General features: G+C 45.7%; 1 protein-coding gene across 5 annotated transcripts in view; it reads right to left on the bottom strand.

Moving 5' to 3' along the window:
• MOSPD1 (motile sperm domain containing 1) overlaps positions 1 to 21,032 on the bottom strand; it is a 72,334-nt gene that overhangs the window by 10,403 nt on the left and 40,899 nt on the right. For 4 of the 5 annotated variants that reach the window (XM_029606650.1, XM_029606647.1, XM_029606649.1 and 1 more), the window contains one exon: positions 9,291 to 9,517. In XM_029606650.1, coding sequence (XP_029462510.1) covers positions 9,291 to 9,517 — 227 coding nt within the window. The remainder of the gene's footprint in view (positions 1 to 9,290; positions 9,518 to 21,032) is intronic. The other variant, XM_029606651.1, reaches the window with a different exon arrangement.

Genomic DNA, 21,032 nt, shown 5'->3' with positions numbered 1-21,032 from the left:
CATGCACATGTCCCCTCTCTGCAAAATTAGGGCTCCCTCTCTTTTTTTTTGGGATGCCTTGTCCCTTGACCTATAGGGGCTGGCATCTTGGGAGCGATACCTAAGAAAAAAATAGCAAACAGAAATAGACAACAGAAAGTGTGGAAGATATCTTTGCCCCCAGCTTCCTGCAAAGTCTCTGCCCACCCCCCAGGGTGGGATAGAATGATGGGAAGGGGACATCGCTGGAGGAGAAATACCTTTTTCTTCCTCCCTTTTACCTTTCTTCCATCCTTGCTCGCACCGGACAGGAACCACTGGTCTTGCAGGTGTTAAGGAAAGCAAACTATCAGGTAAGAATAATTTTGCGTTCCTTATCCACTACTAGGGGGAAATACAAAAAGCTATCAGTTTCTAGGGTGGGAGGCCACAAATGCGGTACCTAAAACTCTTGCCCCAAAGAAGGCCTCTGAATTAGCCCAAACATCCACTCTATAGTGCTTAATGAAGGCGTGCAGGAATGCAGAGGTGGCGGCCCTGCAGTTTTCCTCCAGAGGCACCCTTGACACAAGACATTGCCTGGGCCCTGGTGGAGTGTGCCTACTGGTACTCTTTTGCCTTTCCTAGTATAGGCTGTGCCAACTGTCTCCTTAATCCATCTGGCCAGAGGTGCTTTGGAGGCTGCCTCCCCTTTCCGTAGGCCACCGAGTAACACAAACAGTCTGTCTGGTTTCCTGAACTGGTTTGTGACTCTGAGATACCATAGTAATGTCCATCTGACATCGAGCAAATGCAATTCTGTCTCCCCATTGCCTGAACTGCCTTTCTCGAAGGCCAGCAAGTTGATGGTCTGGATTGAGATGAAAAGGCGATAGAACCTTAGGCAGGAACAAGGGGATCGGGTGGAGGGTCACAGCCATTTTGGAGAAAACTAGGTATGGATCTCTGCAGGAGAGGGCCTATACTTCGAAGATTTGCCCGGCCAATCAAATGGCCACCAAGAAAACCACTTTAAGCGAGAGGTCGTTCAGCGATGCCTGTCTCAGTGGCTCAAAGGGAGGCCCTGTCAAGGGGGCAAAAGCAGCCTTCTTATGGCTACCTCCAAGGCCAAGACCCGAGAGGCCATCCTGAGGAGGTTATTATAAAGGGTATCTGCCAAGAAGGCTACCCCTGATTAAATTCTGGCTGAATCTTCTGATCCTGGCCACACCCGAGCAACATAGCCTCTGCAGATGGGGACTTGTAGGGCCTATGCATTGGTGGCAAATGATTGCTTCAATAAGCTTTCGATTTTCCTATCCTGTTGGTCTCTCAGAACCAAACCTCCTTCCACGGGGATGGTGGTTCTCCGAGTGACCGGTGATACTAAGGCATCAACCATGGGGAAAGTGAGGAGAGATTCCCTCATATCTTGGGGCAAGGGATAGACCTTGCCAGGATTTTTGTTCCCCTGACAGGTTTCCCATTCTGCCATAATCATTTCCTTTAGGGCCAGGTGAAGGATTTCTGGGGCTTCTTCCTCCCCAGGAGAATGAGGTCCCGCCCTCCTGGGATCTGCAATCTTAAGGACCGCCAAGGTATTAATGCTGGCAGCTCCTCTTTGCAAAAAAGACACACCACTGCTTCATCTCGTCGTCCTGCTCCTCTGAGGAATACGAATCCAGACTGAGAGTGCTTCCCCTAGAATTGGGGGTTCTTGAGGAATATCCCAGGCTCGTGGAGGGCCTGGGATTTTTATGGGGTGTCCCCTGTCCCACGTCTCGACAAGGGCCTGGGAGGGCTTGGTTGTTCTGCATGGCCTGGTATGATTGGTGCAAGAGCAGGATAGTCTGCTGAGAAGATGTTAGGGGGCCCCCGGCAGGAGGAGCAAAGTCCTTTGGCTTCCAGTGCCTACTCTCTGAAGCCAACGAGGTAGGGCCTGAGATCTCCTAGTCCCTGGGGATCCTGCTTAGCTAGAGCGTCGCTGCCTCAGCCTGTCCACCCTTTTCCTTGCCCACTCAGGACTCACACCTGCTTGTTCTACTGGGGGGGGGGGGGGGGGGGGGCCCAGGATCATCCGAGGGAGGGTGCAAGTCGCAGATGGGGGCAGAGGGAACCCGCCATGGTAGGGAGCCTCCTGGTCCCGCAGGCGGGACACCACCTTTCCCTCAACATGCTGCCGAGATCCGGCTTGCCTTTGAAGTAGCAATGGTAGCACTTACAAGCCTGCTGTATGAATGCCCCCCCCCCCTGCATAGGTGGGCCTAATGCATCAGTGTCTGCTCCTGAAAGGAGCACCTCACCCCCTAAATCTTCCATGCAATCAGCTTGCTTCCCCAGTGTCTACTTTCTGTTCTTTCTCCCCCCTCTTTTTTCTTTTCAAATTTACTCACTGTGTTTTCTGAGGCAGAAGTACAGCGTCGGGCCAAAGCACTTGGCCCTCAGACTTCCTGTCTCCCCATGGAGAGGTAGAGTCCCCTTTCAGGGCAGCCACTCCAGCCTTCACGAGGGCTGGGAGCACGGCCCGAGGGAATCACCAGGGGGAAGCTAGACCATGACCCGGGAATTGCGGCTGACGAGAAAGGCCCCAGAGGGACTGCCCTGTGTGAGCAACCTGCCAACTGAGGAAAGCAAAAAAAAAAAAGGTTGAAATTTCAAACAGCATTCGTCTGTACCTGCTGTGAGGCAGAGAACTACTGGGGACTGCCCCTAGCATGCCTCCCTTACAGGGGAAGTGACATCACAGCAAAGAGCTTGGAGGCATGTTCTCTGCTGCACCAGCTATGGAGGAGGAAAACCCTAGAGTGAAGACTGGTCTAACAGGGGTATAAGGAACAAATGTTTTAAACTAAACAAAATAAATATTTGTCAGAAAAAGTCAAACAAATATGATCTGCCACAGTAAATAACATTCAGAGGCACAGGTATGTCTCAGCTGCAGAAATGCATGATTGTCCTCAAATAAGATTGAAATACATTCCACTCAAGTTTCAAGCACACTGAAATACAAGCTCAGATGAAATGCACATCTAAGAACTCAAAGCAAACTCAATGTATACTATATGTGGGTGGTAATCACATATAGGCCTGATATTGCTTAAAATAAACAATGGGGTATTCATATCCAAAGGGTGTTTAGATATTTTATTTCATCATAAATGCTTTTAAAATAGAGGAGCAGCCTAGTGGTTAGAAGAGCAAGCTGTGAACCAGGAAAGCCAGGGTTCAAATCCTAACACTTCTTATGACCTTGGGCAAAACACTTAACTTCCATTGCCTCACTTACAAACAGGATTGTAAGCCCTCTGGGGACAGGGAAATACCTACCATACTTTGAAATGGCTGACCAGTCATGAAATGCAGAATCAAAAATTAAAATTTTTAGCCTTTATCAAATATTGTATGTTCTGCAGAATTTATGATTCTTCTACAAGCATATCAAATTTTAATTTCTAGAAAATATCAAATATATGTTGCGAAAATGTTTTTTTCTACATTTTCTAGGATATCTATTTTAGCAAAATTGGTTACTGCTGCTGTTAAACACTATTACACAGAACTACTGTTATATTAACGTGGCCACACAGTCAAAAGTGCTACATATTTCTTACATGATATTTCCTGTTCTACAGGACTCGGAAGTTTTTAACTCTCTCAGTAGGAATAAAACACTCACTAAATGTAGACCACTGCTGAAATATCTGGGGGTAATAAGAAGTGAAGTCAGGGAGAGCTGGCTGACCTGCTCACTTTTTACACTGACATTCTCTAAGCCAGTCCTTGAGAGCCACCCAGCTAGTCAAGGTTTCCAGGATCTAGCATTAATATTCATGTGCTGTATTTGCACAAAATAAAGACAATACATGCGAATATTTCTCATGCATATTCATGGGTGGACATCCTGAAAACCCAGAGTTGCTGGGCAGGTCCTGGGTACCTATTTGAGAAGAAATTAGTACCCAATGGTTAATGCTATTCCTTGAGTACCGCAAACCAGTCGGGTTTTCAAGATATCCACACTGAATATCATTTGCATGCACCACCTGCACTGTATGCAAAAGTATCTCATGCATATTCTTTGTGGATATCTGGAAAATCCAATTGGCTTGCGGCACTTGAGGAATGGAGTTGCCTACCCCTGCTTGATATGTACCATTGGAAATCGGGTTGGAAAGGAATTATTTATCATTCAGAAAAAAAGTAAAGGCATGGCTGTATTAAATTGAAAAAACAAAATGATTTTAATGGATGAGGAGTTTTAAAACTGAGGTTTTTTGTTTGGTTTTTTTTATATGATTGATTGTATATGGTTTTAATATTTTGTAAACCGTTCTGACCAGTTCTTCTGTTGGGTGGTAGAGAAAAACTAAAAAATAAATAAATAAAAGTGTATGCCCACATAGCTTAGAGAAGAGGACCGGAAGGCTCATCTGCATACTCCTCCCTGCATCCCCCAGGAAAGGACTCCAAAGATCACAGCGAGTGATCCAGGTTTTGAATTCAAACCCTTCAAATCTTCGAGTGAACGTCAATTTAATGGTGGTTATAGAGGATTAGTAAGTACAGCTTTGGGAAATCTTTGGACTTAAAAGTTTGGAGAAAGGTGAAATAGTGGGATATATTCTTTAAAATGTGTGTGTGTCTGAGATAAGCAAGCCAGATGTAGTTAATTCTAGTGTCTGTCTTTCCCGCCCACTCAACCCTTGATTTTTTGGCAGGAGACACTTTCTCATTAAAAATCATACTATTGAACCAGCCCTTATTGAAAGTTTAATCATCCCCTTGTAGGACACTAGCTGATTAATTAGTAAATTCACCTATAAATTTAAAGTATTCTAATTCCAAATCCCTTAGTATCCTAAACTTAACTAGGATCTCAAGAAAATTAAGATGAAGGCAGCAGTACAGCAGCAAGAGGGGGGCTTTCCAGTCTTTTGCATTGAGTGTCACATGTATGATTTTTTTTACCCATCGGTGAGACATTGTATGTGTGCACCAGTGCAAAGAGCTCCTGGCTCTCGAGTCCGATCTGTGGAGGCTAAAGTGGCAGACATGGAGGAGCTGAGGCAGAGAGGTACATTGATGAGACCTTCAGGGACATAGTAGCCAAGTCCCAAATCCAATCTGGCAGCCCCAGTGCTGCCTCGGATCAGAAAGGGCTCCCAGTTGGAGAACATCATCATGGTGTAGCAGGAAGTGATCCTATAGCAGAGACCTGCTCTCCAGGTGATGTATTGTCCTCTCGCACTCCCAGGGATACTGCCCAAGAGGGAAGGGTTAGGCCAGCCATCTTAGTTGGTGATTTGATTATTAGAAATGTAGATAGCTGGATGGCTGGTGCACGTGAGGACAGCCTGGTAACTTGCCTGCCTGGTGCGAAGGTGGTGGACCTCATGCGCCACCTACATAGGATTATAGACAATGCTGGGGAGGAGCCAGCTGTCGTGGTACATGTGGGCACCAATGACATAGAAAAATGTAGGAGAGAGGGTCTGGAAGCCAACTTTAGGGTTTTAGGTAGAAAGCTGAAATCCAGAAAATCCAGGGTGGCATTCTCTGAAATGCTTCCTGTTCCACGTGCAGGTCCCCAGAAGCAGGCAGAGCTCCGGAATCTCAATGCGTGGATGAGACAATGGTGCAGAGAAGAGGGATTCAGTTTTGTAAGGATCTGGGGAAACTTTTGGGGAAGGGAGAGACTTTTCCGAAAAGATAGGCTCCACCTTAACCAGAATAGAACCAGGCTGCTGGCACTAACTTTTAAAAAGGAGATAGAGCAGCTTTTAAACTAGAACAAGGGGGGAAAGCTGACAGTCACTCAGCAGTGCATGATTCGGAGGAATGTATCCTTGAAGGATTCTAATGAAACAGGAGAATTAGGGCATCCCAACAGAGAGGTTCCAATAAAAGCAAACTTAGTCCATGTGCCTATATGTAAAAAATCACCGAAGCTAATGATTTCCAAATTATCCCTAACAACTGAAAAGAAGGTTAACACAAACAAAAAACACACTTTGAAATGTCTGTATGCCAATGCCAGAAGTCTAAGTAGTAAGATGGGAGAGTGTTAGCAGTAAATGATGAGATTGACATAACTGGCATCACAGAGACCTTGTGGATAGTGCTATATCAGGGTACAAATTATATCATAATGATAGGGAGGATCAACTTGGTGGGGGTGTTGCACCTTATGTCCGGGAGGGTATAGAGTCCAACAGGATAAAGATCATACAAGAGTTTAAATACTCAGTAGAATCTATATGGGTAGAAATCCCATGTGTGATGGGTAAGGGTATAGTGATAGGAGTATACTACCATCCACCTGGACAAAATGGTCAGACAGATGATGAAATGCTAAGAGAAATCAGGGAAGCTAACCAATTTGGCAGTGCAGTAATAATGGGAGATTTCAATTACCCCAATACTGACTAGGTAAATGTAACATCAGGACATGCTAGAGACAAAGTTCTTGGATGTAATAAACGACTGCTTCTTGGAGCAATTGGTTCAGGAACCAAATGAGAGAGGGAGCTATTTTAGATTTAATTCTTAGTGGAATGCAGGATTTGGTGAGAAAGGTAACGGTAGTGGGGACATTTGGCAGCAGTGATCATAACATGATCAAATTTGAACTAATAACTAGAAGGAGGGTAATAAGTAAATTACAGCTCTATCACAATGTTCAAAAGGGAAACTTTGATAAAATGAGGAAAATAGTTAGAAAAAAACTGAAAGGTGCAGCTGCAAAGGTTAAAAAAAGTGTTCAACAGGCATGGACATTGTTTAAAAATACAATCTTAGACATGCAGTCCAGATGTATTCCATGTATTAAAAAAGGTGGAAGGAAGGCAAAACAATTGCCAGCATGGTTAAAAGGTGAGGTGAAAGAGGCTTTTTTAGCCAAAAAACATCCTTCAAAAATTCGAAGAAGGATCCATCTGAAGAAAATAGGGAAAAGCATAAGCATTGTCAAGTTATATGTAAAACATTGATAAGTGAAGAAAGAATTTGAAATGAAGTTGGCTGTAGAGGCAAAAACTCATAATAAAAACTTTTAAAAATATATCTGAAGCAAGAAACCTGTGAGGGAGTTGGATGGACCATTAGATGACCGAGGGGTTAAAGGGGCTCTAAGGGAAGTTAAGGCCATTGCAGAAAGACTAAATTAGTTCTTTGCTTCTGTGTTTACTAATGAGGATGTAGGGGAGATACCAGTTCCGGAGATGGTTTTCAAGGGTGACAAGTCAGATGAACTGTACCAAATCACTGTGAACCTGGAAGATGTAGTAGGCCAGATTGACAAACTAAAGAGTAGCAAATCCCCTGGACCGGATGGTATGCATCCTAGGGTTCTGAAGGAACTAAAAAATGAAATTTCAGATCTATTAGTTAAAAATTTGTAACCTATCATTAAAATCATCCATTGTACTTGAAGACTAGAGGGTGGACAATATAACACCAATATTTAAAAAGGGCTCCAGGGGTGATCCGGGAAACTATAGACCAGTGAGCCTGACTTCAGTGTCAGGAAAAATAGTGGAAACCATTCTAAAGATCAAAATCACAGAGTATATAGAAAGACACTGTTTAATGGAACACAGTCAACATGGATTTACCCAAGGGAAGTCTTGCCTCACAAATCTGCTTCTTTTTTTTTGAAGGGGTTAATAAACATGTGGATAAAGGTGAACTGGTAGATGTAGTGTATTTGGATTTTCAGAAGGCATTTGACAATGTCCCTCATGACAGGCTTCTAACAAAATTAAAAAGTCATGGGACAGGAAGTGATGTCCTTTCGTAGATTACAAACTGGTTAAAAGACAGGAAACAGAAAGTAGGATTAAATGGTCAATTTTCTCAGTGGAAAAGAGTAAACAGCGGAGTGCTTCATGGATCTGTACTTGGACCAGTGCTTTTCAATATATTTATAAATGATCTGTAAAGGAATATGATGAGTGAGGTTATCAAATTTGCAGATAATACAAAATTATTCAGAATTGTTAAATCACAAGCGTATTGAGATATATTGCAGGAAGATCTTGCAAGACTGGAAGATTGGGTATCCAAATGGCAGATAAAATGTAATGTGGACAAGTGCAAGATATTGCACATTGGGAAAAATAATCCATGCAGTAGTTACACGGTTAGGTTCCATATTAGGAGCTACCACCCAGGAAAAAGATCTAGGCATCATAGCGGATAATACTTTGAAATCGTCGGCTCAGTGTACTGCGGCATTCAAAAAAGCAAACAGAATGCTAGGATTTATTAGGAAGGGAATGGTGAATAAAACGGAAAATGTGTTGATGTCTCTGTATCGCTCCATGGTGAGATGGCACCTTGAGTACTGTGTACAGTTCTGGTCACCGCATCTTAAAAAAGATATAGTAGCACTGGAGAAGGTACAGAGAAGGGCGACCAAAATGATAAAGGGGATGGAACATCTTCCCTATGAGAATAGGCTGTTCAGCTTAATCAAGAGACGGCTGAGGGAGGATATGATAGAGATCTTTAAAATCATGAGAGGTCTTGAATGAGTAGATGTGAATCGGTTATTCACACTTTCAGATAATAGGACTAGGGGGCACTCCATGAAATTATCAAGTAGCACATTTAAGACTAATCGGAGAAAATTCTTTTTCACTCAACACACAATTAAGCTCTGGAATTTGTTGCCAGAGGGTGTGGTTAGTGCAGTTAGTGTAGCTGGGTTTAAAAAGGGTTTGGATAAGTTCTTGGAGGAGAAGTCCATTAACTGCTATTAATCAAGTTGACTTAGGGAATGGCCTCTGCTATTAATTGCATCAATAGCATGGGATCTTCTTAGTGTTTGGGTACTTGCCAGGTTCTTATGGCCTGGTTTGGCCTCTGTTGGAAACAGGATGCTGGGCTTGATGGACCCTTGGTCTGACCCAGCATGGCAATATGTTCTTAAGAAGAAAGCGGCCTTGCCACAAGGAAAGAAACAGATGGAAAGAAGCAGAAACACATGAAGACTGGTTCTGCCCTTAAGCCAGAGCATTCCAATCCTTCCGAGTGACTCCACAGCCAGTCAGGTTTTCAGGATATCAACAATGAATATGCATGAGATAGGTTTGTATACATTAGAGTCCCAGTATATGCAAACCTCTCTCATGCATATTGATTATGGAGATCCTGGTGTTCAGGATATCCACAATAAATATGAATTAGAAATTTGCACATAATGGATCTCCAATGTTTACAAATCTCTCATGTAGATTTGTTATGGATATTATGAAACTCTGACTGGCTGAGGGCTCCAGTACAGATTTGGGAAGCCCTGCATAAAAAGCTTCAAAATTCCAAATAGCAACTACCTGGCTGACATGAAGCTTGTTCAAAAAAAACACTTTCTACTAAATGTTCCTTTATTCTTTTTTCCTCCTCTTCCTTCTGCTGCTGCTCCTTCGCCGATGGCAAAAGAGTGGCAATGACCTCTTTTCGTCCTAGGGCCTTCCTCTGGCTCTGCTCAGACACTTGGAGCCGGAATTTGTCTATTACACCATAGTGACAGGCTCGGACATCTTTGTGACGAATCACACTGCAAAGAGACAGAAAAGCACGGGCAAACTGAGTTATTTCTGCTTTTACACAAAGGCAAGAAAAAAAATCAATTTCTACGACTTGACTGCATGATTTATATTCATGGAAATAAAAATTCTCCTTTTCCTATGATAGTCCCTGAAAGAGAATCACCACAAACTGAGAAATGCATTAAAATGTTAATGTATTCCATTGACACGGCATGTTGCCTGTTAATAACTATCCCATTCTACAAAATACCTCCCTTTTCACCAGGCAACTGATACCGGATATGGAAACAGGAGTTCCATTTTACATATGTCCGCTAGAATTAATGCCAAATTTTCATTTTAGAAGTACAGTCCTTACTACTGTACCACTATCAGAGCACAGCTCCATATCAGACAGATAAAAGCCACCCAGCTGTTTCTAAACTATTCTATTCCCCTCTTTGACACTGGAGATTGCAGAGCATCTGCAGATCAGAAGGACTGGCAGCCAGCCAGCCAGCCCTGGAAACAGGCACACTATCAATCCCTACTCTAGCAGCAGACCAATATTTGGAGCAACAATTTTACCCTTCTTGAGACACCGAGAAAGAGTTTTTCCATTTTGAAAAGGAAAATAAAGATTTCTCTGTAGAAATACTCAGACAGTGCCTTTTAATTTAAACCTCCATGCCTCAATCAAAGAAAAGTTCATAATCAGAAAGTGACTGACTTAAACCTATTTGCTGGCAATATCTCAAAAATTGTTTAACTTATTTGGTTAATCAATTTGCCCAAAACACAATGATTTAAGATGGCGGAACCTGAGGGATGCCTGTAAGAATGTGTCACCATGATACTGAGGACATAATTCTCATTTCTTGTGTGCAGTCAAGAAGATAGGAGTTAAACCAGTATATAACCCGAGATGCTGATGTCACTTAGTTGGGAAAGAAGTATACAGTGGTTCAATGTGTCAAATGCAAAGAAATGCCAAGAAGTACCATAACATATTGCGTGTCACTGCTGAAACCTTAGCGTCTTGTATCAAAACTTGACAAGAATTTCAGAACCAATGAATTTCCGAAAAACAAGCTATTGCTGATCAAGAAAGCAGAGTTGCTTACCTGTAACAGGTGTTCTCCCAGGACAGCAGGATGTTAGTCCTCACATATGGGTGACATCATCAGATGGAGCCTGGCACGGAACACTTTTGTCAAAGCTTCTAGAACTTTGACTGGCACACTAAGCATGCCCAGCATGCCACCAACCCCGTGGCAACATGGGGTCCCCCTTCAGTCTCGTTTTATAGCAGAAAAGCACTAGGAAAAAATAAAACAAAACATAGGCAAACCCAACTCCGGGGTGGCGGACGGGTTTCTTGAGGACTAACATCCTGCTGTCCTGGGAGAACACCTGTTACAGGTAAGCAATTCTGTTTTCTCCCAGGACAAGCAGGATGGTAGTCCTCACATATGGGTGAATAGCAAGCTGCAGGCTAAGTCATACATATGAGACCAAGCAGCACCCAACATGTGCAACAGGCACAACAATTGGGGTGCTGTTGGCAAGGATGAGGCAGCCTGAAATTCACAGTCGGTCGAGGTCGGACAAATTGGGTTCCTACACTGGAAACAAATTTCTTAGGACAGACTGGCCAAAGATGGAATCCTGTCATCCAGCCTTGTTCAGGCAGTAGTGAGCTGCGAAGGTGTGGAGAGAGCTCCATGTCGCAGCCCTGCAGATGTCAGCAATTGGTACTGAACGGTAGTGTGCTACTGACGTTGCCATTCCTCTGACTGAGTGTGCCTTCACTCGTCCCTGTAGTGGAAGGCCTGCTTGCTGGTACTTTCCATGTAAGGTATCTGAATTTGCAGGAGTGCAAGGGCTCAAAAGGAGTGTGCATGAGTCGTGCAAGGACAATATTGAGGTCCCATGACACAACTGGTGGCCATAGAGGAGGCTTAAGCTGTACTAAGCCTCTCATGAAGTGACTCACCAGAGCATCCCCTATTCCCTGATGGTAAGCAGAAATGGCACTAAGGTGCACTTGGATAGATGATGTCTGGAGACCAGATTCCGAAAGGTGCCAGAGATAGTCTAATAGCTCAGATGTGGGGCAAGAACAGGGATCAAAGCCCTTCTGTGTGCACCACAAGGTAAACCTCTTCCATTTAGAACGGTAAGATTTCCGCATGGAAGCCTTCCGTGAAGCTACAAGGACTTGAGAGATGCCAGTGGAAAGATTGAGTGGTTGTAGAATCAACCTTTCAACATCCAGGCTGTCAGAGACAGGGTCTGGAGGTTTGGGTGGCGTAACTTGTCATGATTCTGTGTTATGAGGTTGGGTGACATGCCCAGGCGAATTGGATCCTGGACAGAGAGGTCGCGAAGTATGGGGAACCAAACTTGGCGTGGCCAATACGGGGCTATGAGTATCTTTAAGCCTCGGTCCTGTTATAGCTTCACGAGAGTCTTGGCTATCAGCAGAAATCGGAGGATACGCGTATAGCAGACCTGTTTTCCAGGGACAGGCGAAGACATCCATGGTTGGTGTTCTTCGGTCCCTGTGTAGGGAGCAGAAGCGTTCCACTTTGTGGTTATGACTGGACATAAAGTGGTCGATGGTCGGCTGACACCACATGTGGAAGAGTCTGCTCGCAACCGAGAGATCCAGAGACCACTCGTGGGGTTGGAAACGTCGGCTGAGGCGGTCTGCCTGAGCATTCTCTGTGCCTGCTAGATAAGTGGCTCGCAGAAGCATGGAGTGCGACAGGGCCCAGGCCCAAATCTGCGCCGCCTCCTGACAGAGCAGGTAAGAGCCCGTGCCCCCTTATTTGTTGAGGTACCACACTACAACTTGGTTGTCTGTTTGGATCAGGACAACTTTGTTGGAGAGGTAGTTCTGGAATGCATACAGGGTGAACTGCATCGCCCGAAGCTCCAGAAAGTTGATTTGATGGGTCGAATCAGCTGTTGTCCAAGTCCCTTGAGTTTGAAGACCTTGGACATGGGCTCCCCAACCGAGGTTGGAGGCGTCCGTGGTTAGGGTCACCTGAGGAGCCAGTTGCTGGAAAGGAAAACCTACTTGAAAGTTGGCTGTGTGTCTCCACCAAGTAAGGGTCAGAAGAAGCTGGCTGGTAATATGTACCAGGACGAAAGCGGTTGCGTAGCTTGTCGCCACTGAGATTTTAGAGTCCATTGTGTAACTCTCATGGCTAAGCGGGCCATTGGAGTGACGTGGACTGTTGATGCCATATGGCCGAGCAACTTGAGTAGGTGGCCAGCCAAGGTGGTTGTGGTGGCCAGCCAAGGTGGCTGATAAGAGTTGGCCAGGTTGGACAGCATTATTGCATGGTCATTTGGTAAGAATGCCTTGGCTAGGGTCATGTCCAGTTCTGCTCCTATGAAGGAGAGATGGTGAGACGGTGTCACATGGGATTTGGAGTAATTTATTAGAAATCCTAATAGTTGAGAAGCCTTATGGTGAGGCCGAGGGAGTAGAGGGCTCCTGTTTTAGCTGGCTTTTTATTAGCCAGTCGTCTAGGTATGGAAAAACATATATGCCCTTGCTGTGTAACTGTGCAGCACGACTGCCAGGCACTTTGTAAACACTCAGGCAAGGCTGAACGGCAGGACCCTGTATTGATAGTGCCTGTGACCCACCACGAATCGCAGATACTTGCGATGAGGAGGGAAGATCGCAATGTGGGCGAATGCATCCTGAAGGTCCAGAGAGCAGAGCCAATCCCCCTGTTGTAGCAGCGGAAGCATGGTGCCAAGGGATATCTTTCTGAACCGTTCTTTGTGAAGAAATGTGTTCAACGCACAGAGATCCAGAATAGGCCGGAGGCTGCCGGTCTTTTTTGGAATTAGGAAGTACCTGGAGTAGAACCCTCTCCCCTGCTGATTCGGTGTAACCGGTTCCACGGCTCTGGCCGACAGAAGGTTTGAGAGCTCTGACTCGAGTTGTCCTGTGTGATCTTCCCAGCTCCAGAATGGAATGGGTGGGAAGTCCAGGGGTATTTTTGAAAAATTAGATGGTAACCGTGGGTTACGATAGGTAGTACCCACTGGTCCGTGGCAATTGGGTGCCAATTTGTTGCAAAGTGGCAAAGGCGGCCCCCCACTGGAAGAAGGCTGCTGCTCTCTGGAAAGGAGTCAAAACCCAGGCGCAGGGCCAGCTTGTGGAGCTGGTTTTTGCCTAGATGTTCTCGCTTGGCGTGCCTGTCCTCTCTGGGGTGCTCGAGCTGGTCTTGCACGGGACACAGGAGGAAAATATCTGCATGGCCGGTAGAATTGTTTTCTAGTGTCCCTACGGGTACCCCTGCAGGCTACGGAGGGAATATCTGTGGAGACAGTTGACAACTGACGCAGGGTCTCATTATGGTTCTTTAACTGAGCCACTGCATCCTGCATCTTATCCACGAACAGGTTGTCTCCAGTACAGGGTAGATCTGCAAGTTTGTCTTGCTCTTCCGGGCGTAGGTCTGATGCCTTAAGCCAGGCCCAGCGCCTAGCACTGATACCTGCTGCCGAGACTCTGGATGCTGTTTTAAAAGAATCGTAGGCAGATCTGAGTTCATGTTTGCATGCTTCTAATCCTTTTTGTAGGATGGAAGACAAGGTGTCTTGCTGTTGTTGTAGCAACATCTCCGCAATCTCCTGGACTTGTTTCCAGAGATTTCTATTGTATTGGGTCATGTATAATTGATATGCGGCTATTCGCACTATCAACATGGACCCTTGAAAAACTCTTTGTCCCAATGCATCTAGTGCCTTCTGTTCCTTACCTGGAGGAGCAGAGAAATGTGGATGTGATCGTTTGGCCTTTTTCTGAGCTGATTCCACAACTACAGAATGATGTGGCAGCTGACTTTTCTGAAATCCTGGGGTGTGTTGGACCAGGTACGTAGCATCTGTCTTTTTGTTGACTGGAGGTACAGTACCTGTATAGTCCCAGAGGCAGTGCAAGAGGTCAAGAAGGACTTCGTGTACTGGTATTGCCATTTCCTTTGGAGCGTCTACAAATTGTAGGACCTCCAACATCTTGTGACGAGAATCTTCTTCTGTCACTAGTGGAAAAGGGACAGTCTCAGACATCTCTTTGACAAAATTGGCAAAGGAGAGATCTTCCGGAGGTGATCGTCGCCTCTCTTCCGGGAGTGAAGGCTCTGAGAGCAACTCCTTGGAAGCTTGTGAAGAATCATCCATAGATGCGTCTCCCCATAGATCATAGGGGCTTTCCCCAGACCCTGGAGGACTTCCTGATGGAGGAAGTATGCTAAATCCAAAAGGGCAAGAAGGCATCAATGAATGTGGCATCGGCACCAAGGGAATTGGAGCAAATGGGGTGCGTTTGGGCACAGATAGCCCCGATGGACCTGGAATGGGTTCCGGCATCGGTGGTTCCTGTGGAGGGATCTGGCCGGGAACAGATTCTTCCGCCTCCAAGGAACCCGGTATTGGTATCAGGACCTGCGGAGGCCTCGATGGACGACTCAGTGCCAGCAAGTCTAGTGGCACGGGTTGAGTCGGCAAAGTACCGATGAGTGTATTGAAGTGCTTGAAGAGTGGTGCGAACATCGAGGGAGCCGTTCTGGTGCCAGTATGGGGGCCAGCGACTGGAAGCCTCGTAGGGCATTCAGCACTGCCCCTTGAACTATGCGGTCCAATTCCTCCTGGGAAGCCGGCATGGGTGGCACGGCAATCGGGGTAGGAGGCAGGCTAGGCACCACCAGAGTTTCCACGAGGGCCCTTGGAGGCTCGGTGCCTGGCACCAGTGGGGAACGCCTAGGGGTCCCGGGTCCAGAGGAGGATGGGGGCTCCTCTCCCCGGGCCCTTTTCGCAGGCGGCTCATTGGAAGTCGATGCTGCTGTAGTATCAGTGCCGGTGTTGATGTTTTCCTCGTAACTCGGTCCGGTCTTTCCCCAGCACCGAGGACAATGACGTTGACGTCCTCTATGGAGTTGGTTTCTGACAGTCACCCTGACCACGATGCTCCTGGCGAATTGTCTCCAAGGTCAGTGGACCCTCCACGGTCGGTGGCACTTGAACTGGCGTCGATGGAGCAGTATGTTTCGAAGAAAATAACTGCTCCGTTTTGTCCAGGCGAGCGCAATGGCCTTTGGGGGTCATTTGTGCGCAACTAGGGCATTGATGAATGTCATGTGAGGGGGCTAGGCACAAAACACAGACTTCGTACGGGTCCATTATGGACATAGCTCTCGGACATTTTCTTGGGGCATTTTCTCGAGACATTTTCTCGGGGCATTTTCTAAACCCGGTCGCCATGTCAAAAATTTGGCGGGTGCGTGGTCGATGACAGTCAGGCCCCGGAGCGGTAAGCTGCTGGGAACCAACCGCAAGTACCAGAAAAAGCACTTACCAAGTGCCAGAGGGAACGGAGCGTGATGGGGGACACAGGGTAGGGATTTTTAAGAAGATAAACTTCAAATAGTTCCGTGAGGAAAGTTGTGAGAAATTTCTCATAGAGCTCCTAAACTGCACGGAAAAAAAAAGAGACTGAAGGGGGACCCCTGGTGGCTATAGGGTTAGAAATATGCTGGGCATGCTCAGTGTGCCAGTCAAAGTTCTAGAAACTTTGACAAAAGTGTTCCGTGACAGGGCTCCATCTGTTTATGTCACCCATATGTGAGGACTACCATCCTGCTTGTCCTGGGAGAAGAGAGCGCTTGTCAAGATAATCTGTTAATTGCTTAAAAATGACAGTCAATTATTTTGACAAGGAAGAGAAGAAATGGGATGGTAACTGGAAAAATTGGAAGGATCAGCACATGCCTTCTTCAATACTGGATAAACCAATGCACGCTTCAGAGAGACAGAAAAAAGTGTTTTCAATGGAAAGACTGACAATCTCCAAAATGTGTTCAGCGATGTCCTCTTGGATTATTTTCAGCAAAGCAATAGAAGTATGTTTGCTTACTGTAAATGGTGTTTTCCATAGATAGTAGGATGAATTAGCCATGAGTGATGACAAATGGACTCATCTGTAGAAGCTAGCAGAGTTTTCAGCTTTACTGAGCATGTGCAGGAATTCCTGTGTGGGCGTTTCCTTGACAGCCTCCTCAGTCTGCTTCAGAGCTAACTATGTAGTCAACTCTCCAGGGAGGAGGGCAGGAATCTTATGAATAATTCATCCTTCTATTTATGGGAAACACTGTTTATGGTAAGCAAGCATGCTTTTTCCGTCAATAAGCAGACTGAATTAGCCATGATATGTGGGACGTCCCAAGTTGAGGGCTGCAGCAAACCATTACTAAAAGGCAACCCAGACTCTACCATAGACAGTAGAGACTACTGTGAGTGTACTTTCTGCAACACTTATTATCCAAAATTACTGTCTGTATTTGAGGGATTGTCTAGACCAGCACTTTTCAACTAGTGTGTCACCAAACACCAGCAGGTGTGTCGTGTCTCCCGGTGTCCCACTACTCCGTTCTACTTTCCTTTTGCCTTTTTCCAGCCCCTGCGGGCCAACTGGAAGCCTCCTTTCTTCCTACCCCCATTGCCCAATGGGAAGCCTCCTTCATTCTGCCTGCCCCCCGCACAGGCCAATCGGAAGCCTCCTCCCTACCAGTGGGAGTAGGAAGAAGGGAGGAAGCCTTTGATTGGCCGGTGAGGCAGGCATCAGAATGCCCTGGGGGTTGGGTGGGAGGAATAGAAGTTTTTGAACTCTGACAAAGCAAGGCCGCGGTGAAGAGGAAACCAGAACCCAGATGAAGCAAAGCCGCTATGGGAGCCCATTCCCATGGCGGCGAAGAGAAAACCCGACCCTGACTGAGACCACCACGGGAGCCCATTCCCGTGGTGGCGAAAAAAGGAGGCCTGCCGGAGTAAAGCTGCGGCGGAACTGGAGCCCATCCCTGCAGTGAAGGAAGACATTTTTGGTGAGAGCTGGAGCGTTTGTGTGTGAATGAGTGCCTGGCTGAGAGCTGGAGCGTTTGTGTGTGAGAATGGGTGCCTGGGTGAGAGCTGGTGCGTGTGGGTGTGAATGGGTGTCTGGGTGAGAGCTGATGCGGGTGGGTGTGAATGGGTGCCTGGGTGAGAGCTGGTGTGAATGAGTGTGAATGGGTGCTTGGGTAAGAGCTTGTGTCTGTGGGTGTGAATGGGTGCTTGGGTGAGAGCTGGTGTGAATGGGTGCTTGGGTGAGAGCTTGTGTCTGTGGGTGTGAATGGGTGCCAAGGTGAGAGCTGGTGTGAATGGAAGCCTGGGTGAGGGCTGGTGTGAATGGGTGCTTGGGTGAGAGCTTGTGTCTGTAGGTGTGAATGGGTGCCAAGGTGAGAGCTGGTGTGAATGGAAGCCTGGGTGAGAGCTTGTGGGTGTGAATGGGTGCCAGGATGAGAGCTTGTGGGTGTGAATGGATGCATGGGTGAGAGCTTGTGGGTGTGAATGGAAGCCTGTGTAAGAGCTGGTATGAATGGGTGCGAGAGCATTTGTGTGTGTTTGACAGCTTGTATATGAGACCATGAGTGTGATTGAGAGAGAGGCTGTTCAGGGTGGTGATGTGTTTCTGTGTGAGAGAGAGAGAGAATGGTCAGGAAGATGATTAGTGTGAGAGAGAGACCGAGACTGGTCGTGGGGTCTAATTGGGGGGGGGGGGGGGGGGGGGGGTGACTGGTTGTGGGCGCTAAGGAAGAGGACTGTGAGGACAGAGCTTCAGCAGCCCTTGCTGCTTCTGGTGAGTGCTATTGGCCTGGAAGGGAAAGGAGTAGGAGAGTTGCTGGACAGGGTAAGTAAAGGTGGCTTTTTTAGGTTATTTTTCTTGATTGACTGCCATTTTAATTATTGGGTATTATGCGATGTCTGCTTTTTTGAAATATTTATTGATATTTGGACATGTTTTAATAATTTTTATGATTTTTTAATTACCTAGAAAAATAGAAACATAGAAGTGACGGCAGAAGAAGACCAAACGGCCCATCCAGTCTGCTCAGCAAGCTTTCACACCTATTTGTTTTCATACTTATCTGTTACTCTGACCGCTGAGGTCAGGGCCCTTATTGGTAACTTTTTGGTTCCAATTCCCTTCCACCCCCACCATCGATGCAGACAGCATTGCTGGAGCTGCATCTAAGTGAAGTATCTAGCTAATTGGTTTGGGGTAGTAACCGCCGTAATAAGCAAGCTACTCCCGTTTGTTTACCCTGCCTGTGCAATTCAGTCCTTGTTGGTTGTCTGAATATAAATCCTCTTTACTTCATTCCCCCCCCTGTTGTTGAAGCAGTGAGCTGCGCTGGATATGTATTCCAAGTGAAGTATCATACTTAATTGATTTGGGGTAGTAGCCGCCGTAACAAGCAAGCTACACCCATGCTTATTTGTTTACCCAGACTATGTAATTCATTCCTTGTTGGTTGATGCTGAATATAAATCATCTTTTCTTCATTCTCTCTGCCGTTGAAGCAGAGAGCTATGCTGGATGTGCATTGAAAGTGAAGTATCAGGCTTATTTGGTTTGGGGTAGTAACCGCCGTAACAAGCAAGCTACTCTCCTGCTTTTTTGTGGATGCAAATCCTTTTTTCCACATTTCCTCTTGCTGTTGAAGCATAGAGCAATGTTGGAGTCGCATTAAATGTGTGTATGTTTATTGAATAAGGATATTAATCTCCAGGTAGTAGCTGTCATTGTTGGATATTATTCTGTTCAGCAGCTGTTTTGTAACATTTTTAGTATAGCTTTACAATTATTTCTGTGTGGGGCTCTATAGCAGCTTGGCTTATTCTGTTTTCCCAATAGGAAATGTATTAGTGTTTAGGGCCTGGTTTAATAGTTGTATTTCTTAGATAGGGTTGTTACTGTTTTGAGTGTGTTCCATAGTACAGGTGTAACTTTGTGTGGGTTAGTCTGTGTGCATTATTGCAAATCCTGAGAGTCTGTTAGGTGCTATATTTCTCTTTCCGTTTCTCCAGGTTCGCACTGCATGCAGAGTGGCTTTTTTGGTTTTCCATTCCAGTTTCTGTCTCCATATTTATAATTTGTGGTTTTTCTGTACTTGGTGAAGGGTGTGTGACCGAGGTGAGGTATTTAACTAGCATGTAGGCATTTGTATCAATCTTATTTGTTGTGCTGTCTCAATAGGATATGCATTAGTGGTAAATTACTGTCTTTTCATAAGGAAGGCTATTTTGCCTGGTAGTAAAAGAAGTTTGTTTTACTTTTACTGGGATGTCATCAGAACCAGAATATCTTTTTTGTATGGCGATTTGTACAGGGTAATGCCCTAGATCTGCTCTGTACTCATTGCTGGGGTTTGAGGGGATTCCTGTGGATGCAGAATGCATGTTTACATTTAGCCCCGTGATGGTCACATGTTCAGAGTGTCACACACATGTGAGAACCATCTGTCAGGTGTGCCCCGGCCAAAGAAAGGTTGAGAGTCACTGGTCTAGACAGTAGTGGGCTGTAAAGGTATGCACTGATGACTAAGTGGCAACTTTGCAGATATCTTCCAAAGGAACTTCTCACAAGTGGGCAATGGGCGAGGCCATAGTTCTGACTTGATGAACTTTTACTGGATTGGTAAGATGAAGTCCTGCTGAAGTATAGCAGTGTTGAATGCATTCTGCTATCCAGTTGTATTAGGTGCACTTAGACACTGCTATTCCTAATCTATTAGGGTCCAAGGAGCTAAAGCTGAGAAGCTTATTGATATGACTGGGTTCTTCTCTTGTAGTAGGTCAGTGCTCTTTTACAGTCTAATGTGTGGACGTTTTTCTCACCAATCATTAACATGTGGTAGTGGGAAGAAAGTTGGCAGCACAATGGTCTGATTGATGTGGAAAGCGGAGACCACCCTTGGTAGGAATTTCAGATGCGTACTAAGGACTACTTTATTGTGGAAAAACTGCATGTAAGGCAGGTAGGGTAACAAAGCTCACTTACTCTGCGCACCAAGGATACTGCAACAAGAAAGATTACTTTCCATGTGATGTATTTCAGTGATGCTGTATCCAACAGGTCAAATAGCAGTTTCATCAACTGGGCAAGGACTATGTTGAGATCCCATGGCACTGTTGGTTTACGCACCGGAGGCTTCAATTGCCACAACTCCTTCATGAATTTCGCTACAAGAGGATGTTTTGAGATGGGTCTATCATTTAGGATATATGATAGGTTGCAATGGCACGGAGGTGCACTCTTACAAAAGACATAGCCAGTCAAAAATTTGATAAGAGGTGCAAGTTTGATAAGAGGTGCTTGGGTTCACAGTAGAAAGGGTCAAAATTGTTCTGGGCAAACCACAGAGAATACTGGTTCCATTTAAAGGAATAGTTGCACCCGGTGGAAGGTTTACAGGCTGAAAGTACAATATCTTCAACAATTTGGTAGTGAAAGGCCAGCTATTATGAACTCAACATCCATGCCATGAGGTTGAAGGACATTAAATTCAGATGAAGTAAGCTACCGTCTTCCTTAATGAGCAGGGGAGGATCTGACTCAAGATGGATTGTAGGATGTAGTGAAAGATGAATGAGATATGCATACCAGATTTATTTGGGTCATGCTGGAACTATGAGAACCAT

Source organism: Rhinatrema bivittatum, chromosome 6 (genome assembly GCF_901001135.1).
Source record: "Rhinatrema bivittatum chromosome 6, aRhiBiv1.1, whole genome shotgun sequence".
Lineage (NCBI taxonomy): Eukaryota > Metazoa > Chordata > Amphibia > Gymnophiona > Rhinatrematidae > Rhinatrema > Rhinatrema bivittatum.
This window is presented reverse-complemented; position numbering and strand designations above follow the sequence as displayed.